Here is a 25,907-nt window from a genome sequence, read left to right on the forward strand (position 1 = left end):
AGAATGAAGAGAAGGGACCTAGGAGCCCCATGTGTCACCTCCACTTAAACTTGGGTGGAATCTAGTCACATGGTCACTCCCTGTGTTTCTTCCAGCTACTGTGGTGTAAATAACCACAGAATTTCAGTAGCACCCAGCACTAAGCGTGGCGTCTCATACATCGGCAGGCTGGTGAGGATTCAGCTCATGCAGCCTCACTCAGGCACATCTGCTTCAAGCTAAGGGGGCTGGGTTGATCCCCCTTCTCACAGCAGGTCTGTGTGTCACCTGAGCAACTCTGTCCCACATGCCTTTCATCTTCCTTGAACCACTGAGCTAGCAGGACCTGTTCTTCTCATGGCAGAAAGAGGTTCAAATGAAGACATGGAAATAGGTCAGGTCTTCTAAAGTCTGGATTCAGAACGGACACACTATCACTTCTGCTTACACGCTAATAAAGTCAAGGACGAGTACAATCTGCTCGTGATGAAGGCATAGCCCAGGTGTGATGTGGGACAAGGTAAAAAAGCAGAACCAATAGGCAGTCTATCTTATCTATCATTCCTGAAAACTAGGGAATGTCATGTTTTGGTCAGGTGACAACAAGCCTGCTGAAGTCAGAAACGTTCTTCTTTAAGAACAGGAAATCAGAGAAGCTCAGTCTCCACACTCCCTTACACTGTACCAACTTTGCAAAATATCAATACCGGTCTAGCACAAGATCCTCATACTTTTTACCCTCACCCCAAAACACAGGGTGTGGAGAAGCACTCATCAGAAGGCAGGAAAAGAGAGCCAGCACATTGAGGCTGCCATGAGCGTACACTTGGCAGTGCTCTCCCCTTTGGAGCAGAGGTTTTTTTCGGTATGGCTTATCTCAAAACCCACAGTCAAGAAGGATCAAATTCATACAACCTTGGAAGGTCGTGCCCAGGGTTCTCTTGTGCACCTCTCCCCAACACCAGCATGGAATGGACATGACACCAGCAAACAGTCCAGAGGCAAGTGGTGTAAATGAGCATCTCTCATAAATAGCCACAGAGTCCCTTAACCTCTCCTTCCTGAGAGGAGACAGCAGAGGAACCAAGTAATGGAAGAAGAATATCCAGGCTGCCCTGAGAAACCCGAGTCCCAGCTCAAGGCCCCGCATCCTGTCCCAGCATCCACTCTGAACTCAGACTTTGCCAAGATCCAGAAACTAACACGGCAGTATCTGGCAGGGCAAGAGTCTCCAGGACCATGCTCCAGCCTCCATCCCTATTGACTGGTGTCATCGCCATGCTGATTGCTCAGATTTTTAAATATAAACCCCGATGGCCCCAGTCACGTGGGTCAGAAAGGAGAGTGCCTGCTACTGTTAGGTATATCCCTAGATTTACGACCTAGTGTTTCGCTGTTCTCTCTAACATTTTGAAAAGTCTGGTTTCTTGCACAGTCAAACCAGTGTTCTTGCCCCACCTCTCTCCCCACTTCCATCCATCCTTGACACGGCGACCAGGCCAATATTCCAAATGCACAGCTCTAACAGCCAATATCCAACAGCTATCTTAGGTGTTAAATTCTCACATACAAATTTTAGCTGAATGTGCGTCATAATTATGTGACATGGTTACACCAGAAATTGAGAAAACCAAGGCTGTGGTAATAAGACATAGAGCTGGCACGCGGACCCAGGACAGCACTTGGTCTCTGGCCTCATAGCTGCCTTTGCCAGGAAATCTCTCTCCATGATCAATAACCTTCCTTGGTAGCTTCTGAACTCTTCATGTTGCCATTGAAAGCACCTGACTGTCAAGTCCTAAACCCCTTTTTCAGCCTTAGTTCTCACTTCCCACAAGCATGTCTGACACCTTCCACCCTATCCCCCCATCTTTCTTGACATGATCTGTCTTGTCCCCGTGCCATCACTCACTTGGTCTTGTCTACCTCCAGAGCTCATCCTAACAAAACAGAGCGGGACCCTCTGCCTCTTGTCCCACCATATTCTCGGCCTGCCTTTTGCCTGTGGAGAAACTTTAGCTAAAGAACAAGTTTAATCAGAGAAGTGAGCAGATGCGGAAACAAAGGTAAACAGTCAAAGGAGGCCAAATAATAATAGTTCAGCCACTGAGCAAAATCAAGACCTTTAGTTCCCTCTCAAGGGCTATAGATAATACTCTGGGCTGTCTCCTGGGCGCTGTCTTACAGATACAGAAACCCCCACCAGCCGGAGAAGTTAACTACACGATAACCAAGCTGTAGCCATGACATGAGCTGCCACAGCTCCAAGAACTGGTCTCAAGGGTATGGGAACACATTGACCCTGGAACTGAAGATGAACTATACAATCAAGAGGATGCTGGTCAGAACACTAACGACCAATTTCAAGATGACTGTCAAGAGTGACTGTGATCTTTCTGCATGTAGTTCCCTTCCTCAGCCTATAAAAGCTCTAGCCCATGGATCATCACTGGAGAGGAGTCGGCCTTTGGACAGGTATCCACCCCTCAATCAGTTGCCAGCATCCAGAATAAAGCAAACTTTCCTTCCCATCAACCTGGCCTCTTTATTGGCATCTGAGTGGCAAGCAGTCAGACCCCGCTTTTGGTTACACTGATATTTTTCTCACGGTCAAAACTCTCCCCATGTCCCTGTTTCCTGAAATCCTGCCTAATCCGCTCAGACAGAAGGCATTTCTTCCTCCACATCCCCTCGGTGTGTTCTTGTCCGATACCCTGTGGTTCTTCCCACTGTGTATTACAGCAACGTGTATATATCACACTGAGTAACCTGGAGGCACAACCCAACTCTTACGCGCTTTTCTTGCACGTAACACTGAGCTCTGTTCCTCGTAGAGAACCAACACTCAATATTTGCTCACTTGATTAAAAATGCATTTATTGAGTATCTACTATGTGTCACAAACTATTACGTACTGGAAAGATATCAATGTCTTAACATTATTAAGACATTGAGTAGAGTGTAAAAAATGAATACATGAGTGAATGGACCAATAGATCCTCAAAGTGTGATTCCGTTTCAATGCAACCCGTATTATATTCCAGATATTATTTTCTCCTCATCCTAAGGCATCTGGAGAAGCTTCCTGGAAAGAGGAACAGGGGCGGGTTAAATCACTTACAATATGAAAATTCTCATAGAATTACAGATTGCACTAAAGGCAAGAAAAGAGTGACCCAAACCACACACAGTCTCAGTTTAATGCAGTAGGTTATGTAAATCCAATTTTTGTCAAGTTGAGCTATTTTAAAGGCCCTGGAGGTGTTTTCTATTGTAAGACTCCTACGGTGAACTTGTTTCAGACAGTGACTACCCACCCTACGTGTATCATCTTGAAAACACAGTTCCCACAAAACGGACTATCAGAGAAGAATCTATACATCAGAGATGCTGGAATAAATGACCTTGGACCTCCACACAACCGTGAGATTCTGAATCTCTAGTTCCAGGAGAAACATCTGGGGAGACGAAGGAAGGAGACAGGAACAAAAGCAGAGAGCAATCAAAGCGACAGGAGTGAGATCAGCAGGAAAACAGCCACAAAGTCAGGGGGGAATCATTGCCAAACAGATGAAAACAAGATGAAAGATTGGATGAAGGAAGCAAGGGGAGGCAGGGGAGGTATCGGAGTAAACACCATTAGCTCATTTCGAATAGATCCTTGTACCCTTCTTAACAGCCCAGAGAAGATCAACCTGCTGCAGATACATGAGCGCTAAGCCTCCCACATTTCATCATCATCCCCACTTCAGTTCAGTTCAGTTGCTCAGTCATGTCACTTAGGGAAAGACTATTTAAAGAGTTATATACACACTACCATATATAAAACAGATAACCAACAGGGACCCATTATATAGCACAGGCAACTATGCTGAATTATTTTGTAATAAACTATAATGGAAAATGCTTGTTGAGGCTGTCAAGGTGGCCAGGCTCACCAGGCCTGGACAATAACTTTGAGAAGCCACAGGGCAGGAAAGGCAGGGGCCAGAGGTCTGCCAGTGGCAGGCCAGGTGGGCAGGAGATTGACCCCAGGGCAGCCAGCAGCAGCAGTGAAAATTCTTAAAGAGATGGGAAGACCAGACCACCTTACCTGTTTTCTGAGAAATCTGTATGCAGGATGAGAAGCAACAATTAGAACTGAACATAGATCAATGGACTGGTTCAAAATTGGGAAAAGAGTACAACAAGGCTGCTTATTATCACTCTGCTTATTTAACTTATAAGTAGAGTACATCATGTGAAATGCCAGCCTGGATGACTCACAAGCTGGAATCAAGATTGCTGGGAGAAATATCAATAACCTCAGATATGCAGATGATACCACTCTAATGGTAGAAAGCAGAGAGGAATAAAGAGTCTCTTGATGAGGATGAAAGAGAGAATGAAAAAGCTAGATTAAACCTCAGTATTCAAAAACCAAGATCATGGCATCCAGCCCCATCAGTTCAGTTCAGTTCAGTTCAGTCGCTCAGTCGTGTCCGACTCTTTGCGACCCCATGAATCGCAGCACACCAGGCCTCCCTGTCCATCACCGTCTCCCGGAGTTCACTCAGACTCACGTCCATCGAGTCCGTGATGCCATCCAGCCATCTCATCCTCGGTTGTCCCCTTCTCCTCATGCCCCCAGTCCCTGCCAGCATCAGAGTCTTTTCCAAAGAGTCAACTCTTCGCATGAGGTGGCCAAAGTACTGGAGCTTCAGCTTCAGCATCATTCCTTCCAAAGAAATCCCAGGGCTGATCTCCTTCAGAATGGACTGGTTGGATCTCCTTGCAGTCCAAGGGACTCTCAAGAGCCTTCTCCAACACCACAGTTCAAAAGCATCAATTCTTCGGTGCTCAGCCTTCTTCACAGTCCAACTCTCACATCCATACATGACCACTGGAAAAACCATAGCCTTGACTAGACGGACCTTAGTCGGCAAAATAATGTCTCTGCTTTTGAATATGCTATCTAGGTTGGTCATACTTTTCTTCCAAGGAGTAAGCGTCTTTTAATTTCATGGCTGCAGTCACCATCTGCAGTGATTTTGGAGCCCAAAAAAATAAAGTCTGACACTGTTTCTACTGTTTCCCCATCTATTTCCCATGAAGTGATGGGACCAGATGCCATAATCTTCATTTTCTGAATGTTGAGTTTTCATGGCAAATAGATATGGGAAAAGTGGAAACAGTGACAGATTTTATTTTCTTGGGCTCCAAAATCACTGCAGACAGTGACTGCAGCCATGAAATTAAAGGACACTTGCTCTGTGGAAGAAAAGCTATGACAAACCTAGATGGCACATTAAAAAGTAGAGACATCAAATCACTTTGCCAACAAAGGTCTGTTTAGTCAAGGCTATGCTTTTTCCAGTAGTCATGTACGGATGTGAGAGTTGGACAATTAAGAAGGCTGAGTGCCAAAGAATTGATTCTTTCAAATTGTGATGCTGGCTAAGACTCTTGAGAGTCCCTTGGAGTGCAAGGAGATCAAACTAGTCAATCCTAAAGGAAACCGACCCTGAATATTCACTGGAAGGACTGATGCTGAAGTTCCAATACTCTGGCCACCTGATGTGAAGTGCCAACTCATCGGAAAAGTCCCGGATGCCGGGAGAAATTGAGGGCAAGAGGAGAAGGGGGTGACAGAGGATGAGATGGTTGGATGACATCACTGACTCAGTGGACATGAGCTTGAGCAAACTCAGGGAGATGGTGAAGGACTGGGGAAGCCTGGTGTGCTGCAGTTCATGGGGTTACAAAGAGTCAGCCACGATTTAATGACTGAACAACAATAATAAAGGAAAATAATCTGAAAAAGAATATATATATACACACACACAACTGAATCATTTTTCTGTAAACATGAAACTAACACAGTATTGTAAATCAACTATACTCCAATAAAAATTAGGGACTTTCCCAGCGGCCCAGTGTTTAAGAATCTGCCTTGCAATGCAGGAGATGCAGGTTTGACCCTTGGTTGGGGAACTAAGATCCCACATGCCTCATGCCAACTAAGCCTGCGTGCCACAGCTAGAGAAGCGCACACACTACAACTAGAGAGAGGCTGACTGCCACAACGCACACCCAGCGCAGTCAGGGTTTTTTAGCAAATAAATAACACTGGGGCATATAAACACAATGGAGCCTTCCCAAGTGAAAGTTCATGGTGTCTAAGCTCTACTTCAAAACACTCCACAGAAAGTTTCAATTCAGAGTGGGGAGAGGGATACATAAGAAAGAAATGGGACATGAGTCGGTTAATGGTTGAAACTGAGTGATGCGGACATGAGAGACAATATTCTACACTCACTGCTTTTATAGAGGCTTGAGAATTTCCCCCCAAAATTAAAACACAGCGGAGCACAGGGATCTCGGGAAGGAAACCAAGGATGATGAGCCGGAGCCAAATTCTGATGCCATGGAGAGTTCTTCTTTCAGGATGAGGTCTTCACTGAGTTTGTTCTTTGCTGCTCGGTCTGCATGCTGAAGTGCAGCAAATAGACAAGCCTGAGTGGCTGTGTGGCAGTCTCATTACCACAGGATGGACCCTGATGCTCTTGGCTTGCAGTTTGTAGCATCAGCTTCCGAGAGCATCTCTTTTCCCACTAAGAGTGGTGTGGCTTACCCCCATAGCCAGCCCGAAATGGCAGCTGAAGTTGGAGCGTGTTTGGGTTCATTGAGGAAGACAGGGTCAAGCTTCTGGGTTAACAGGATCCGACAGGAATGCACAGCTGCCAGTCTCTGCACACGACCCCAGAGCTCAGGGCCCCTCTTTGCCTGGGGGGAGGGGAACATGGGGGCTCCACACTCTTAAAGGAGAGGAATGCCTTGTGTTGATCTGCTTGTGTGCTGGTTAAATATGTGTAGTCTTTCTACTTAGCTCTGTGTTCCATGAGCTCCGGGACTGTTTCATTTTTCATTCAGTGTAGCCTGGGGTCTAACTCAGTGGAGGAGCGACACAAATGTTTGTGGAATTGAAATAAAGTTGAATTGAAGACTGACAAAGTGGTCATTAAAATATACCCAAGGATTTAACTTGCCCAGTCCTGTTCAGATTCATTCAGACCCTCTCTCCTTCCCTCTCTCTCCCTTCCCCAGGAGGGGTGATTAATAATTCAGCAAACAATAGCGTATTCTGATGGCTCCGAATATAACAATTTAATTGATATTTGTTTCTGCAGCAGTGCAATATCTCATTTTCCCAGGAGGGCAGTTTTCCATTTCTGTTCCAGGTTTCTCCCAACAAAACAGATCAATCCTGGGAATACCTGAAGGCCATTTGTTACGAAAGAAAGAATGTGGGTAGTGGGTTTGAAAAAGACACAGTTCTGTAGCAATCGGGTTTTTAAACACTGACATTTATTTAGGGGTTTGTCAACTCATACATTATTAGGATAAATTCTAATTTATATCAGTATATAATAGGCAAATATATAATACCATAAATTGCATTTGTACACATAAATACAAAATTTGAGGTAGGGCCTCAAGAATAATGACTTAAATGAATAATGCACAGTATATAATATGTACTCTATAAGATATATATATATGGTGCATCATTTATAATGTAATATATTTTCTTCATGTACAGTTAATGAAAAAATATAAGGACCTGACTAGGGAACATATCTTTATTCATCGGCGACAGGACCACATAAGATGCCTGCATTAAGGACAATAGCCAAGTACGCAGTTAAAGAATAAACCTATCCCATGATAGGTCCATATAAAGTGCAAAAAAAAGACCCAAAAAATGAGACACAAAACAGTTCCTAGTCAGTTACTAAGTATCATCCTAGCAATAAAATACACCTATAAGGCAAATGGTTACCTGAAGATGTATTTAATCCATGGCAGGCAAATCAAGCCACCGCTCCCTCTTCAGGGGTGATGAATACCCAATCTGAGAACACTTTCTCTTTGGCTGCAGGCTGCTTAGAGGTGACCAAAGCAGAGACCACAATTCAAAACCACTTGGCCTTTCTGTATAGTTGAAGCAAAATCCAGGAAAGATAGCTTTACTTTTGCAAATCCTCAGACCACTTTGCAGAGAAATCAGCATTAAGATTCGATCATCCAAACCTTTGCTCCCAGCCTGGAGGTTTCCTACACAATACCCAGGAGGAAACAGAGGCGACACTCATTCGCTGGCCTTGGCCTGTTTTCTCTGCAAGAGAACCTACCACCCAGCCTGAAGAAATGTGTCACAGACCCAAAGCCAGGTAGCAGCAGCAGGATCTTGCCATCACACTTACATGAAGCAACAGTTATTGTACAAGTCTCTGGCGAAAAGAATGGTGACCAATGGCCAAGAGAACAAAGAGAAAAGAAAAAAAATCTTAGTTTTAGGCATGGGAAAACCATGCTGACAGGTCAAGTTTATCAGAAGCACTGAGGCACATAGAGATAACAGAATTAGAACTTAAAGGAAAACTCAACTCCAGTGCAACATTAGCAAAGACAACCCAAGTCTTATCCATTTCCGGGTCATTGTGTTCAATGTCCTTTTAAAGTGCCGCTCACTGAAATACAAGTTGACTCCATTTCTGACCTAATACACATCGGAAATTTCAAAGACATTGAGGTCATCGAGATTTTGCATTGACCACAGATCCCATGCAATAAATAAATATAAGAGAGAAAGAGGAAAAAGACCAGACTGGACACATTTGTACATGACAAACACACAGCCTGAAAGAGAGTAAAAGTTACTAATACACAAGACAAATAAATGTATAAGAAGCCACAACACCAACTGTGAAGGCATACACATATTTTTCTCCTTTAAGGATATTACAGGGTTACTGTTTTTAACATATGGCTTTTTTTTCTCAGAATGGGTTTCTGGCATTTGTTGGTATTAGGAAACAATTTCACAAGTAGAAAACACCCCACCATTCTGCACAGTGAGCCAACGCAAGCCTTTCCTCAGCAACTCAGTTTTTGCCTCCATTAGAAGGGGAACTGTCAAGTGGCGCTTTATGACAATGCTGTTCATTTCATTTTTATTCATTCATTTTTTTCCTTCCACTTGACTGTGCATTTCAATAGCATGGACACATCCATCTGGCCATATGCATCTCAGCGACCCAGCCAAGTCCAGGGGAGGTACCACATGAGCAGACTGGCCATGAGTGGAGACAACTCAGATACCGAACACTGCTCTGGTAAGGAAAGCCTCGAAAGTTAAACACGACTGTAGAAAGAGACCAAACTAAACTCACAAGGTAACCATTCCCAGGGCTTAGAACCTTCCACCTTTAAGGACACTGTGCTTGAAACTTGGATGCTGTAAGAAAAAAGTTTTAAAAACACAGACAGACACACACCCACAAACCCAGTTGCTCAGGGAACAGCCCCTGGGTCTTAACTGGACAAATTGTAATGAACACAAATGTCCTGCCCCTAAGTGCAAAACGCACTAGTTAATGAGGCTGTCCCGATTCTCACAATGAATCAAACTTGCGGTGTGTACAAAACAAATCTGGCAGCATCCATGAGTTTACCTCACCCCCTTTTTAATCACAACAACAATAATTAACAGAAATTGGGTTGGCATCCAGCATCCAACTCAAATTTTAGCCAAGAGGCAAGAGAGGAAAGCCAGAAACCACGCATCCTTACGCAAACCCACTGTTCCCACGGGAGGATGCTAATTGATTTCAGTGATTTTCTTCAATGTTCAAACTGGAAAGGCTGCAGATCCTTTCCAAACCAAAGCTAGTCCTCCCTTCCCCTCCCACCCCGTCAGATACCAAGGGGAGAGGCTAATTTTTGGTACCACCGTGCAGGATCTGCTAGAGCCCTCGGGACTTTTCAATATGGCTTTCTCGGGGAAACCAATGCTAACGCTGGACAGGTCAATATGGGAAACACCGGGGCGGGAAGGTCATGGCTCAGCTTCCTAAAGCTAAGTCTAAGGGAAGCTTAGGGTTAGTCTCTGTGATGGATTCCAGTAAGTTCTAGCTTTGGGAGGTAAGTAAGCAGAAAAAGGGAACACGAGGAAGAAGAACAAACACGCCTTGAAAACAAAAGAGATGAAAAATCTAGAGTTTGCAACCCATCTGCATTTCCTTTTGTGAAAGTTTCCACAGACCACTCTTCAAAACCTGAAGTTCACATGGCAAATGACGATGATATCTGCCCCAGAAAAGAAAGAGCTCTCAGTAAGATGAGCTGAGGTTTTTTTTCCTTTAACAAATGAAGTTATTTTTTTTAAATATTACTTTAAGGTCTGTTGTTGGGTTTCGTCACTGTTGAAAAGGATGAAAATGTCACATCAATATACAAGATTTGAACTGAAAACTTTGCCTGAGACCCTGTAATATGAAGACAAACAAGAAAATGATTGCAATGGTCTCCCCTAAGCAAACAATTTTAAGTTTAGATATTATTACTAGAAGGGGGGAAAAAAAGACTATACTACACTATACTCACCATCTGTACAGTGATTCATAAGATATTTATGAGGACAGAAAACACCATTACAAGTACACACTACGTGAACACTTACCACATTTTAAAAATCTCATATATGCATGTTCAGGATACAAGAAGATAATAGAGGTTACAGCTTCGCCAATCTCTGTAGACATATGATCTGCTCTCATTAGAGTGTGATTATGAGTACTGTGAACTGGGAACTCTTCAAATGGTATCAGCTAAGTGTAGTCTTAAAAGCAATAGCTCTAATTGGCTCCCTTGCTACTTACCTAACCTGCATGTATCAGAAACTTCTGTACCTACAGTGACCTAAAAAGTGCAGTGAGTATTATGGTTGCTTTCTCTTCAACTCTCTACTTCTTTGATTCAATGGCTACAATAGGCATTGACTATGAGTGAAAAAGTGAAGAGTAAAAACTGAGACACTGTCTTTCGAGAGTTTGTGTCTGATATGTGTAACACATGGAGAGAACCAGAGTAAGTCTCAGTTTCCCAGACGTTGAGAGACAAGGTAACTACAGCTCGTAGAAAGACATTTGGAAGAGAAGACATATGGGATGCTACGCTGGACCACGGTGTTCGACATATGGAGAAACCAGAAGGGCACTCTGATATGAATGTATGATATCAGGCACAAATAACATGAAGCAGAGGTAGAGGAAAGAACCCAAAGAATTCACAACTATGGTCATTAGAAAAAAAAATCAACTGAGGGAATAGAGCCGACTCTTCATTGAGGTTCTCAGCTTGCAGAGGGAAAGCATGCGAGTCCTTGGCGTATTTGAGATAGCTGGTCCAAATGATGGAAACAGAGCCCCAGTCATGAATGGAAATGGGCACTTCATCACCTTGGGGGTGTCTGAATCCACCAGCCTCATCTTACTTGAAAACATTTTCTGACCACTGCCAACCCTCCAGAGATACCCTGCCCTGAACTTTGTGTGCCTGAACGAAACCACGACGTGGCTCAGATGAGTCCAAACCAACCATCTGGTTATCCTGCATCAGCCTGACTGGCCTCACCGGTGACAATCACAGAGGATGCTTCTCTCCTGACCAACTCATGAACATCTACATGTGACTTCACTGGGAGGCGCTCCCCTCGTTGATTCGAGCCTGTGAGGTAAACCCCACTGGAAACTGACGGCGTGGACGTGGGCAAACCAAGCTCTGTCCAGCTCTTGGCTGCAGCATGCAACACTAGGTCCTACTTTTCTAAATCATCACTCTCATGCACGGGTATGAACTGAGATGTGGGGAGGAGGAAGACGAAAAATGGGCAAACAGCTATCAGGGAAAGGCAGAGAGGAGAAAGAGAATCAAGTCTGGGCCATCCCATGCCATCAGACTAGCACTGGGTGCCTAGTTCCAAATCCTTCACTGGCAGTTTGAGTCCCAGCGAAGAGGTCCCCAAGGGGTCGATCATGTTCTTGTAACGCTCCCCACGGTGCTGAGCTAAGAAGGGACCCCAGTCCGGCTGCGGCGAGCACACCAACTTCAGCCTCTGCAAAGAAGCCAAAGACATACAGGGTCACAGAAGCAAAGCACCCTTTTCCCCCAGACACCACTCACCCATCCGCAAACTGCATGCGACCACATTTGCCAGAATACCTCCTGGAACCAAGAGGTCCTCAACCAGGAGAAGCAGTTAGGAAGACCAGCCCCATTCATTAACGAGGCCAGGAATGCGTTACAGAGGAAACTTAGTTTAGTTCACCTGAAATTATTTATATCACCCTGCAAGCAACATTACAGTTGCTCAGGGTTTGCTGTGCACAAGATTAATAGAAGATAAAGGGCCCAGATTCTAATCATACATTTTTTCCCTCCAAATGGAGGATCCACAAGCTGCTCTCTCTACTGCCAAACACAGTCTGCAAAGGACATGTACTCAATTACTTTGTTCTAGTCTCAACAGTGAGTTGTTACATCAAAATAATTGGATTTTGTTTAGCATATTTCCCAAAAGTATATAAATGGCCAGAAAAAAAAAAAAACCCTCAACCCCAAAGATACAATGCCAAGAGTGAGCAAAGATTTTAATTATCTGTTGACAAAAGTATACGCTTCTGACTTGGTTCAAAAGTGTGGGTTCTTGCAGAAGAGCTAAAAACAATGGGAATGTCTCTAATCCTTCAACTGAACATTTCAGGGAAAACATAATTTGACCGGAGCATTTTCTAGAATAAGGAAAAAGAAGGCAGGTTTCTGACTACATCGGAGGGAACAATGGTGTGTTTATTACCTATTAAAAAGAAGCTGCTTCTTATAGCTGTTAGTTTAATCTCTCCCTTAATCATCAGTTTGCAACCTTTGTGTCCCAAATTAACCATAATAAATTTATATTGCCACCTCATCAGTTTAGAGGATTTCAGCCTAAGAGTAGCAGAGGCTAACGCAGCTTCTGTTCAGAAGGAAAGAGGTTACTGGGTCAGGGAGTGGGCATCCACCTGAGGCCAGAGCAAGCCATCCTTGGCAGGGAGGGGACCATGTCAGTGCACCTTAAGGAGACAACAGGCAGAATGTCCTGAGGATGGAACCTGGACCACTGCTTCAGTAAGAAGGCTTCTGCTTCTCCCTCTGCCAACTCTGCGTCCAGCTTTAGTCCAAGAAAAACAAAGGCTACCTTCTCATCGCGTGCACATTCATGTAGCCCATTCACTCATGTGCTCTCTTCCCATCTGCTGTTCCCTCCCGAACCCGCGTGAGATGTTCCAGGGTGCTCTCTGCCTCCATCTGGCTGACAGAGAGCAAACCCCACGCAGCTGTTCCTCACCACCCGCATCTCCACGTGTGTTTCTTCACCTCGTTCTCATCCAGTGCCTCTCAGGCTTGAATTCGCATCAGAATCACCTGGGGGCTTGTTAAACTATGGCCACCAGAGACCCACATCCGCAAGATTCTGGTTCAGCGGAGCAGAGTTGGAGCCTGATTATTTACATTCCCAGGAAGCTCCCAGGCTTCCCTGGTAGCTCAGAATCTGCCTGCAACATAGGAGACCTGAGTTCAATTCCTGGGAAGGGAAGATTCGCTGAAGAAGGGAATGGCAACCCACTCCAGTCATCTTGCATGGAGAATTCCACGGACAGAGAAGACTACATACAGTCCATGGGGTCGCAAAGAGTCAGACGTGACTGAGGGACTGACACTCGCACTTTTACGTTCAAGCCCCCAGGTGGTGCTGGCCCCTGGGCCAGGCCCTGAGTAGCACTGATCTAGTCTGAAACAGCAGCCCGCTGGACCTCCAAGACAAGGCAGCACTGATCGCTTCCTAGCACGTCTGAGCACTTGATTTCTCAGGAATAACAGAAGCCCGACCACACTTCACTGGTGGCTCAGCAAGTGGCTGTCCCTTACCATCCTCTCTGGAGTGAGGCAGGGAGTTTTTGCATGAGGAATGGGAAATGGGTTCAGCAAGGGACTAACTAAGACAGGCATCACCTCATACCAGCCATGCCCTGGACCTTTCATTACATTCTACGGGCATGTTACATTCTAAGTGACACATTGACCCTCAGCTACGCCTAGTGATTTTAAATGTGACTGGTAATAGGTGTTTGGAGGGGGAGGTGCCTCCAACAGAGAGAAACATCAGGAAAGGGGCGATCTGCTGTGTGGTTAACAACCAAATGCTGGGATTTAAACTCAGGGTGAAGGGAGAGGAGGAGGGAGCTAGTGGAGAGGGGCGACACCCTGATCACTTATTTTTTGGAGCCGTCACTGCTCTGAGGAAGAACACAATAACAGCTCGGCCTGCCAAAAGGCGGAGCCCCTCCATTCGAAGAATAACACATAATAAAAACAGGTTTAATAGAAACGATAGCAACTGTAACCACTTAATCACCCAGTCTCCCACTAGAATATGTTTACTAAATCTTTTGTTGTTTTTTTTTTTTAAAGCACAGAGCGCTCAGAGCTTCTCCCCTGGGAGGGAGTGGCAGGCGTAGGAGCTGATACAATTACCTCAATAAATCTGCCAGGAGCCAGGTGCATTTTTATCACAAACATGATCGGGATCCAGATAACGGAGCAGGCAAGCATGAGCCATCCAAGCACCATGGACCAGTTAGGGTAGCGGTAAGAGCCATAGGTCATGGGCTCCCACTGGTAGAAGCTGAAGCAAAGGATAAACTGGGAAGAAAAAAGAAGCGCGCACATGTTAGGTGGGGACGTGAGTACGCCCTCAACAGTCACGTGTCAGACCCCTGCTGTGAGCTGCCTGCTTCCATACCTATTATCTCATTTCCCCCCATGATGATCCTGTAAAGGAAGTATTATGACTACATTTTCCAAACGAAAGAACTGGACTTCAGAGATGAACTGACGCACACTGAGGTGCTAAAGCTGTACTTGCCATCACATAAAAATTCAGCGATGCATGTGGGTGTCTATACACTCAGAGGGGCTGCAAGGACGAATTTAAAGGATGTACACCAGGGTGACTGAGGGGTGGAGGTGGGAGAGGGGATGGCGGGTGGTTTTAAGAGGCTGTCTCTGCTTTCGATAACTGATAATCAAGCCTGAGTTATAAGGGGAAAATCCACTAGGTTAATGTGAAAAACTAATTGAATCTACTCTGCTTTCACCTTGAATAGGGAAAGGACCATCTCCAGGAGCTGCCTCTAAAGCTGGCCAAGTGGTCCCCGAGCAGCGGCTGAGCAGGAAGTTTGGTTCTATAATCAGCGCTAGGACAAAAAGAGGGGCGGCCCAGCCCCCCTCAAATGACACAAGGTGGACGGCCTTGCCACAAAATGGTGAGCTGGGGACAGGCTAATCTCAGCTCTACCACTAACTAGCTGAGGGACCCGTAAGTCTCAGACTTCTCTGCTATAAAACAGATCCGTTTTACACCGGGTAGACAACCCAGGGGTGTTCTGGAAACAACAGTCTGCTATTAACTCAGCGGACCCCTCTCCCTTTCTTGTTGTTGGTTTTTTCAAAAAATGTCTGTTTCTTTGGCTGAGCTGGGTCCTAGCTGTGTCTCATGAGAGCTTCAGTTGCAGCAAGTGAATGCTGAGTTGCAGCATATGGGATCTAGTTCCCAGACCAGGGATCAAACCCCGGCCCCCTTCATTGGGAGCATGGAGGCTTAGCCACTGGACCACCAGGGAGGCACCGCCCCCTTCACTTTTAGGAGAGGTCATGATGCATTTTCAGCGCTTGATGCCCCTCACCACGCATTTTGGTAGACAACAGTGATGAGAAACCTCTGAAAAGTTGGTTAGAGCAGCTGCAAAGGAACAGATATGTTGGGAAAACAAACAAGGCACCAGGAAAGACAGAAGAGGAGCCCTAATGGCTGTGTTGGGGGCGGGAGGAAATGGAGTTCTCCCCTGTTTTCAACCCACCCAAGGCAGCCTCTGCCTAGAACAATGCACCCGCCTACTTCCTCCCTCCTCCTCACCTCTCTTGTTCTATCTTAAGCAGTAAAAGAATTGCCTGAAAATGATTGGGGGGAATTATGTCAGGAAAGATAATACATGGAAGTGTTCTGGAAAAGTGGGAAGCATTATACAAATGTAAGGCATCTTTATGATTGCTGCAAGTCGGGGCAAGTGATTATTCCAATGCAACAGTAATTCAATATATGGATTCAAAACAGCAAGAGCCTGAAGACAATGGCTGAAAATACTGCTCCTATAAGAGATATATCTACTCTAGACCCCCTTTAGAACACTTGCCCCTAGAGTTATAAGCTTTATTAACAAGTCTATTGGAAATAGGGCTTAATGTAATTATGGTAAGTTGCTCCATTTCATTTACTATATAAATAGCAATACATCTGCTTATGTGTGCATAAGTCAGTAACATGATCTGCCTATGTATACAATAATTGCATGCAGAATATTTATAGCTGTATAAATTTGTAAAGGCACATATAAAAATGATCAATTTTATTTCGGGGGTTCTGAAGTCATTGAAGCCCATAATCTCAGCTCAGCCTAGTCTCCTACAAGATAACCGTGTCACAGAAGGGCAAATGGCCAAAGAGGAAGGGTTAGGCTTGGTCCTCTGATACCATTTCCTGTTACACAGGTATCATATCAAATCTATCTGTGTAAACTTGTTCTTGCCATCAATTTCACCCTGCCAAATCAGGGTGAAAGCACCCTGCTCTCAGATGAACCTGGCCATGAGAAAGGATAATTTAGCCATGGAGCCAGGTCCACCTGACATTCAGCTGATGGCAACAAAAGGTGATGCTGATGATGGAACTGACCACTTTGTCTTGTCTCCAGCTCCTAAACACAGATGGAGGATTTGGCGGAAAATATCTTCTGGGACCTTGCCACAGGTTTCTGTGGAGAGTTTTATAATGGAAACTGAGTAAAACACAGCACAGTTGAGGCACTTTCTCAAAAAACATAGCCAGTCCCCATTATCCCTTTTCTCTGAAATTCTGCTCCCAAAGAAGACTGGGATGATTGTAATCCAGAGTTGGCCAAACTCCACTTGGAGATGAAAGCATCTAGGCTTTCAGAAATATATTAGACGTGTGTTGCTGCTACTGCTAAGTCGCTTCAGTCGTGTCCAACTCTGTGCGACCCCATAGACGGCAGCCCACCAGGCTCCCCCGTCCCTGGGATTCTCCAGGCAAGAACACTGGAGTGGGTTGCCATTTCCTTCAATGCAGGAAACTGAAAAGTGAAAGTGAAGTCGCTCAGTCGTGTCCGACTGTTAGCGATCCAATGGACTGCAGCCTACCAGGCTCCTCCGTCCGTGGGATTTTCCAGGCAAGAGTACTGGAGTGGGGTGCCATTGCCTTCTCCAAGAAGTGTGTTAGACAGGTATTATCTTAAAGCCTAGATAGCCTTGGATTCGATTCTTATTCTGCCCCCTGCAAGCTCTGTGGCCTCAGGCAAGCTCCTCAGCCTCTCCAAGCCTCAGCACAGGCCTCTGTAAAGTGAGGAAAGAATCACCTAGCAAGCAGGGTGGTCGGGAGCCTAAAAGACAACGTTCCTAAAGAGGCTGCCAGATGCTAGAGCCCCACCAGTCATCGTGTTGATTATCACTATTTGATATGTTTCTGCAGAACAGAGTAAGATTCTTTGAAGCTTAATCTGTTCTAAGACAGGAGGCAAAGGTCGAAAGAATCTGGGACAGATTCTAACTTTGATTTCACCCAAGAATAAACCGTGTGTAGCAGTAACAGGAGGATCTGGCGAAGCTCAGCAGCGATAAAAACAGCAGGGGCAGACGGGGGCGAGGGCGGGGGCGTTTCCTGTTTTCCTCTCGGTAGATGGCTAAACCCATCGGTCCCGAATTCAAGAAACTGAAAAATCTATCTCAATCCTTTTCAACTCTCACGTTCCCGGTCTGGTGGGACTTTTCAGACAAACTGCAGCCTCTGGTAGGTGATATCAGATACAGATACAGACGTGCACACAGATGTGGCTTCTATATAATGTCTCCTGTCAATGCCGAGGGAGGAAATACTGAATGTGTTCTCTGTCTAAACTTATTTTTCTGAAAGAAATTAAGATGTTTTGATTAAAATACACTTTGTGACAGTTTTGGGGTTGTTTTTGGATTTTTGGTTTTGTTTTAAGGAAAATATCTGTTTTCTTTACTATTTTAGTCATGTTCCTTTAAAGAAGCTGTTACGGTGCAGCGAAACAAGGGTCTTAATCTGGTTTCTAGTGCCCCCTGCTGGGCTTAGCAGGAACTACAGACAGCTTCCTGCAGCCTTTGACCACAAGCCAGGCAGGAAGAAAGACAAGGTCTCTTGACAATTACTGTGCTTAGAGAGCGGATGGAGGCAAAGCCAGAAGCTAAGCCGCAGTAAAGGAGCAGGTGACATGACGGGCATGTGAGTCCCTATGCAGATTTACTGGTACAGGAAGGGTTCTGATCTTTAAGAAGATGAATGTCAGATGATCTTAAAATGTCATCATCACACTTGAGGATGGTAAGATAGTCCTCAAAAGCAATAAAGATGAACAATAAAAGTCTAACTTCTGCTATACGTATTAGTTGTATAGTGGCTGTGTGGAGCAGTGTTTAAAAGTTCTAGAGACAGACTGCTTGGGTTGAAACCCAGGCTGTTGTTACTATTAATAATTCTGCAATCCTAGGCAAGTCGCATAAGCTCTGGGTAACAGCTTCCTCCTCTGTAAAATGGAGATAATTATAATACTAACCCTACAGAACTCCTGTAGGGGAGAGATGAGATGGTACATAAAAAGCACTGTGCACAAAGGGTGGACCGTAGTTAGCATGTGGGAACTGTGATCACACGAGGCATACTGATATAATGGGAAATGCTCCCGAGAGATGCTCCAAGCCAAGCCTGAGTCCTAGCTCTGCCCTCCACCCCTCCATCAGCCTTGAGCTTTTGGGCAGGGTGCTTCACCTCTTTGAGTTTCAGTTTCCTCAGCTGAAAGACAGGAATGATATCCATCCTACCAGCTCCCCAGGCTCATCTGTATGTAGGCACACGTCTTGTTCAACATAAAGCATTGCATATGCATGCAAGGTGCTGCTGGCATGATAAACCATGCAATCCTTACAGTTAAAATGGTCGGAGTCACAAAGGCCCAGCAGACTTTCCAGAAAATGTTTGGCTGGAATCCAATCATCATCTCGATATCTTCACAGAACCTCTGCAAGCCTGCAAAGAGACAAACGGAGATGGAACACAAGGTGTGGTGGCAGGGGGTGAGATGGGGCAGGGGACAGCAGGAGCGCCTCTCACTCACGTGCCATTGGCTGGGATGGCCCCCTCTTGCTGCCAATATGACCCCTATTATGTAGGAAACCATCAGACAGGTGACTCACTGCTGGGAAGATGAAGGCAAATGGAATGTTTAAATAGATAGCAAACACTCTCTGCAGTGAAGTTCAATGTGAGATGTCATCCCACGGTGCCAGCTAGAAAGCTCCATCCCAGCCTAACCCAGGCATCTCCATGCTGCCACAGTCTGACACAGTCACCTGTGTGGCTGTTTTCACGGATGGGTTCATGGGTTCAGCAACCAACTCTGGCAAACCCAATTACAATCATGATCAATAAGCACAGTGTATTATGAAAGCCTTGGGATTTCAAGGGAGACTCACTGTATGTTGCTTTTTATCCCCCACCCTCCCGAGGATGGGCTTCCCTGGTGGCTCAGCTGGGAATCTGCCCACAATGCAGGAGACCTGGGTTCGATTCCTGGTTTAGGAAGATCCCCTGTAGAATGGAATGGCTACCCACTCCAGTATTCTGGCCTGGAAAATTCCATGGATTGTATAGTCCACGGGGTCACAAAGAGTCAGACACAACTGAGGGACTTCCAGTCACTCCCAAGGATACTTTTCCATGAGTCAATTTATCTCTGCTCCATGGAAGAGGATAAGGGGAAGCAAGAACCAATGTGACTTCCACGTGGCTATCACCCACTTTATTGAAACTCAAAGGATTATGGTCTTCTTGGTCACTGATTAACATAACTATGTAAAGCAAAAAGCAGACGAGGGTTTTTCTCAGGGCCCCAGATAAGCAGCATCCACTCTTTGAAAAGAAAAGCCACAGAGAATTTTTGAGGAGGAAGCAGTTTCTTGTATTGTTTCCTGAGCTCACCAGAAGCGAGGCTGTCTCAGAACTGGAGGGTTGCCATGCTGAAGAGACGTGAAAGGGCCCTGAGTTTGAGCCCCTTCATAGTCGGCAGTTCCAACTGGTAGCTCCAAATAATGGGCCACTGCAGGCAAGAACTGCACACTCGGAGCAGCTCTCTGACCATCTTTGGGTTTGCCTGTGTCTCGTTTCTCATCATCAAACTCCTTCAATGACTGCCCTCTGGACACTAGACCCTCTGGACGTAAGGGAGGGTTAGAACGAAAAAAGAGATGAAAGTTAAAGATGAGGACCTCAGATGACCTTATCTGCAGGGCAGCAATAGAGATGCAGACATAGAGAACAGACTTGTGGGAAGAGGGGGTGGGATGAATGGCGAGCGTAGCAGTGAAGCGCGGGCATCAGCACGTGTGAAACAGTGGGGATTCACCATGTGACCAGCGAGCTCAGCCTGGTGCCCTGTGACAGCCTGGAGGGGTGGGATGGGGAAGGGGGTGGGAGGGCGGGGACACATGTATTCCTATGACTGGTTCACATTGCTGTATGGCAGAAACCAACACAACATTGTACAGCAATTATCCTCCAATTAAAAAGAAAAAAAAGACAATGAGGACCTCATAAACCCATGCGAAATCCTGAAAGTGGGATTCAGTTCTTCAAAACAGAAAAGACTCTAAAATCTTCTATTTTCACTATCAATCCTGTTACCAGACCCTTCCTCTCCATTAAACCATTCTCCAAGGAGATGGTGGTGTGCAGCTTGCCTAGGAAAACTGATGTGACAGGGTTCAAGGTTAGACTGAGGAAGACGCACAGAGCCAGCCTCCTACGGGAGCCAGGGGTGGGAGGAGAAGTGCTCAGGTTCCCCCAGAGGGGATGGAGAGCTGGGTCCAGACTGCGGGAGCGGGTGGATGGTGGGTGCCCAGTTTCAGCAGGAGGTTCGATGCCCAGGAGCAGCCCGGGAACTGAGCGAGATGACTTGGGCTCCAGAATTAGCACAAGCCCTGGAAAGTCAGCCTCCTCCTTTCCTGTGAGGGCTTTGGACGCCTGCTCCTACGGGCTCCACTCCAGGTCCCGTGATGGATCGGCCTGATCTGCCAGTGTGGCCTGGCAGATGCTGCCCAAGGGCACCAGTGGGAGCCGCCAAGCAAGCCTCCTGCCTCTTGCTCATCCCTGAGTCAGGTCTCCAATCCCTCCATCCCCTATCCGTTCTGGCCCCCACCCATCACAGCCCACCCGCACCCTGACTCACGCCCAAGCCCCCACCAGAGTCCCTTACTGAGTCAGTGGCTAGGCCTTTGTTCTTATGGTTCCTCTGCCTGCTCTATCCTTCCCACTTGTCCCAGTCCCTCATCAAGGCTAACGCTAGATAGAGGGATTGGTTCCCAGTCCCTCATCAAGGCTAACGCTAGATGGAGGAACTGGTTCCCAGTCCCTCATCAAGGCTAACGCTAGATGGAGGAACTGGTTCCCAGTCCCTCATCAAGGCTAACGCTAGATGGAGGAATTGGTTCCCAGTCCCTCATCAAGGCTAACGCTAGATAGAGGAATTGGTCTTGGAGCCAGGAGCTTGTGCATAGAGATCTGCCTGCTGCACGACCTTGAACCTGGAGGGGTAAGAGAGCTGCAAAGGGATCAGAGCGACAGCTGCTCCCTGAGCCAGCAGAAAAACAGCAGGAGATAACAGCAGCGGTGAGCTCATAGCTACTGTTTTAGACTCAGTCACGCAGACCTGGTGCCCAGAAAGGGGCTACCACAAGCTCCATGTAACCAACCAATCCTGAACCGTCAGTCAAGGACCTGCCTCAGCGACCAATCACTTTCGCCCATGCAACTTCGCGGCCTTTGTCTTCCCCAGCCACACCCTTGCCTTTGGTCTGAGTATGGTCTTCCAGGGACTGCTCTCCTCGCTGTGTGGCCTGGTGCTGAGAAGGGTGACACCCCTGGATTAACGGTCTCCTGTTGCTATTTTGAACAATTTTTAACATGGGGTTCCAGATTTTCATTTTGCCCTCAGCCTCACAAATTAGGTCTCCAGCCCTGTGTGTACCTCCAATTATTCTCTTACGGTTAATGTGACGTTTTGGCTGCATCCCCTGGAGCCAAAATGCAATGTGTGGGCTTAGATTTTCCCTGCCTCGGTTAGCAATAAGCTCAATACTAAGCCTCAGTCCTTGCTTTCGTTTATGTCCTTTTATTTCTGAAATGCCGTCTTCTCGAGCCCTTTTCTGGTTAGTCTGGCCCTCCTTTGTCTCTGGCAGCATTAGGGCTCCCAGCCAGGTAAGAGTCATTGCCTGCTGGAACTAACATGCCTCACAAGGACCGAGAGAAAGACAGAGTGCGCATGGGATAAAAAACAAGTCAGTCACTGACCAACGTGGAAGAAAACAGATCAAGACCACTGAGCACACTGTGATCTGCGGGAAACGCACAGTGTAGAGCCAAGCAATTACCAGGCATGAGGGCTCTGTGGCAGCAGGTTAATGCCAGGGTTTCCCCATCAGGGAAGTCCCTGTATTGGCTCTCAGGAAAGTACAAATCACTTTTACAAAGCGACTCTATTAGGTAAAAGTCTATTAAAGAGATTGTTCCTACACCAAACTTGGGGAGTTCCACTTCTCTAGCTACCACAAATCCGGATATTGGCCTTTGGAGAGCATTGTCTTGAGGGCCTGAATCAGCTCTTTTGATCTAAAGAGAAAACTTGAAAGTTGTCCCCAATGTATTTTTAATGTTTGAATGGCAACCTCTAGAATCTAGACTCTAGAGATCATTAGAACCGAGAAGGAAACACAAATCTCTGCAATTTGTCTGCCTCTTTCTCAGATTCAGCAGCCAGGATGATCAAATCAGTCAAGTTCATTTCCTTTCTTCATGGGTTCATGTTGAACTTCCTCACACTAACCTGCATTTGTTTGGGGGCTTATCATCTCAGTAAAGAATCCACTGGCATCTGGAGCATACATTATATATTTGCGCAAGCTTTTCCTTTCACCTCTAATAATGACATTAGCTTCAAATATTTCTTCTAAGATTCTAAGAAAGAATTCCCTCCAGGTCCAAATCAGAGGGTCACACCCACATGTGACAATACCAGAGTCAAGTTCAACCTGAGCTTAGCACAGAGTCCACCTAGTCCTGGGAGCTGGCCCAGCACCAGCCTTCTAGAGCCCAGGTAATTGCCCAGGTGATCCCCCTAGGAAGGCTAGCAGAGCCCAGGGAAAAGCACTCGGGATTTACTTTTTCCTTCGGAACCAAAAAATCTACCGGCAGATTTATATGAGGGCTGGGAGAGAGAAATTTAAGTCCTAAAAACAGAAGTGTTCAAAGGTTTCTGTTTTAACGGATGCGTGTAAACCACACTGAACAACCCTGTTTCATTGGAAACAGTCATGCAAACGTGCCTTTTGTGGGCAATATCAGGGAGGCTTCAGACAGCGGAGGAGGTCAATGAGGTGGCTACCTACACTTGGGCCAGTGCCACAGTGAAGTGCTTTCCTGACTTTGCCAACAGACCATCTGGCGACTTCAGCTTATGTGTGGACCCACAAGGGCTCGAGCTTCCAAAAGACAGCCCCAGAGGCCTCTCCGCAGTAACTCCTTTGGTATCTGGGCAAAAAGTTAGGATTCACTGTGGCAGACTGGCCGGGTTTCAGCCACTCTCTGCTCAGGTAGGAAGCTCTTTGAAGCCTTAGCCTAAATGCGAGTCTTCAATCACAGCGTCACTGCAGCCTTGAGGCTGTCTCATCAGCCCAAAGTGCTGGCAGTCTGGCCTCTGATGCCATCAGGACAGCTGGCATGCCTGCCCGCTTCTCTGGCCAGAAGCTAAACTCTCTCTGCAGTGGGGATGTACACTCCAGCTGAGATAAATTCTTCTTCTGCCAGTGCCCAACAATGGCTGCAGTGTTTTCCTGTTTCTGGGGCACCCAGATTTTACTTGAGAGGTTTCCTTTTTATATCTTGACTGCCCATCACCCTCCATTTTAATGTATTTTTCAGTAAAGCAAGAAGCTGCTGAAGCCCTGATGGGCAAGAGGCTAACCATTACATTAAAGGCAAAAGGCTCTTAAGCACATCCCTGCATCCAAGTGATACCCTGCCTTTCCTTTCACCATCCCTTTTTGGTTTTGAAATACAGATGGGTCTTCTGACTTGGCATTTTTCCTCTATAGTAAATACGGTATTTACTATAGAGGCCTTATCTATATTAGGGATGTCCCTGTGAGGCACAAGGACATCAGCACCACCTTGAACCCCATAAGAGTGGCGGTACACAGGAGGGGCTCAAGAGGTCACCCGCTGAGACTCAACCCCACCCCCCAGCCAAGCACAAACACCTCTCCAGGAAGGGCAAAGATGGCATCTGCTAATTTTTCCTATTCTTCTTGAGAATGGCCCCACTGATTATAGGATGCTCATTGCTATGGTGATGCTGCTGCTGCTGCTGCTAAGTTGCTTCAGTCACGTCCAACTCTGTGTGACCCCATAGACGGCAGCCCACCAGGCTCCGCTGCCCCTGGGATTCTCCAGGATAGAACACTGGAGTGGGTTGCCATTTCCTTCTCCAAGGCATGAAGGTGAAAAGTGAAAGTGAAGTCACTCAGTCGTGTCCTACTCTTAGCCACCCCATGGACTGCAGCTTACCAGGCTCCTCTGTCCATGGGATTTTCCAGGTAAGAGTACTAGAGTGGGGTGCCATTGATAGGAAGGGTTGATTTATCAGGGAATTGGAATTTTCTTCCTGGGAAAATCTGGGGTTGAGATCTTGCATCACAGGCTCCCAAGATGCTAATAAAGTCTCCTAAGAATCTATGATGGGGCTCTCCTGGTGGTTCAGATGGTAAAGAATCTGCCTGTAGCTCAGGAGACCTGGGTTCAGTCCCTGGGGTAGGAAGATCCCCTGCAGAAGGAAATGGCAATCCACTCCAGTATTCTTACTGGGAAAATTCCATGGAGAGAGGAGCCTGGAGGGCTACAGTCCACGGGATTGCAAAGAATCAGACACAACGAGCAACTAACACATACATACACACACACACACACACACACACACACACACGGATCTGTGAGGTTCTTTTTCCTCACTAGTATCAGGAGACCACCAATGAAGCTACTCCTCACCTCAAGCTGCATGAAGACTATAGCTACCAAGATCCTGAAATACTTTCACAGGAGCAAAGCAGTCTCCCTCTTCCCCCCCTAGTCTGGCCACCATCCACAGGCATTAAACAGTCACTTGTCAAAGGCATGTCCCAGTTCTAGCCGTTTCTGATAACAAAGTTTCACCATCGGTCATCTTTTAGATCCAAGTGATTGAGGCAAGTTTGGAAACAAAGGTGCAGCTCTGTTTCCTAAATAGCTGCAATGAAGCCTTTGCCTTGTCTTCTTAAATAGGAGAAACCTGCCAGCCACGGACGCCTCAGTGACACTCAGTTTGGCCTCAGCATCCTTCTCAGTGGTTCCCTTACCGTACACATAGGAGATCCCCACGAGCTCAAAGATGGCGATGATGACGAGGGCATAGGAGGCGGCGTACGTGTCCACAAGCTGAAACATGTAAATTCCACCCTGGCAGGGAAGAGAGACAAGCAACGTCAGTGGGCCTGGATCCAGGCTGTGTCCCACTTCCAGCAGCCAGTCCTTCCAGCCTGAGCAGGGTCACGTGCCAACAGGAGTCAAAGGATTCCCCCCTCCCCTGGAGAGGAGCAACTTAACTCTGGTCAAGTAAGCCAGAGGCCTTGCTGTGTTAGCAAAGCAGTCCCTTGAGAGGCTCCCAAGCTCATCAATAGCACAAGCCCAGAAAAGTGATTTAACATCTGACTCTTCAGAGGCAGAGGTCACACATTCGAAGATGTAAATGTAAAAGGAGCCAGACTGCGTCATTTCTGCTTGAAGCAACAGATGGCCGTTTCTACCCATGCACCTGCATGTGACTGAC

General features: G+C 46.4%; 1 protein-coding gene across 1 annotated transcript in view; it reads right to left on the minus strand.

Annotated features, from left to right (window-relative positions):
- Positions 1-11,761: 11,761 nt before the first annotated feature.
- The window catches only part of SLC6A5 (solute carrier family 6 member 5), a 51,187-nt gene continuing 37,041 nt past the window's right edge, over positions 11,762-25,907 (minus strand). The window contains exons 12-15 of the mRNA XM_052661961.1: positions 25,438-25,537; positions 18,924-19,024; positions 14,377-14,544; positions 11,762-11,917 (exon numbers count right to left, since the gene is read on the minus strand). Of these exons, the coding sequence (XP_052517921.1) occupies positions 11,762-11,917; positions 14,377-14,544; positions 18,924-19,024; positions 25,438-25,537 (525 nt within the window). The remainder of the gene's footprint in view (positions 11,918-14,376; positions 14,545-18,923; positions 19,025-25,437; positions 25,538-25,907) is intronic.

The sequence above is a fragment of the Budorcas taxicolor genome, chromosome 25 (genome assembly GCF_023091745.1).
Source record: "Budorcas taxicolor isolate Tak-1 chromosome 25, Takin1.1, whole genome shotgun sequence".
Taxonomy (NCBI): Eukaryota; Metazoa; Chordata; class Mammalia; order Artiodactyla; family Bovidae; genus Budorcas; species Budorcas taxicolor.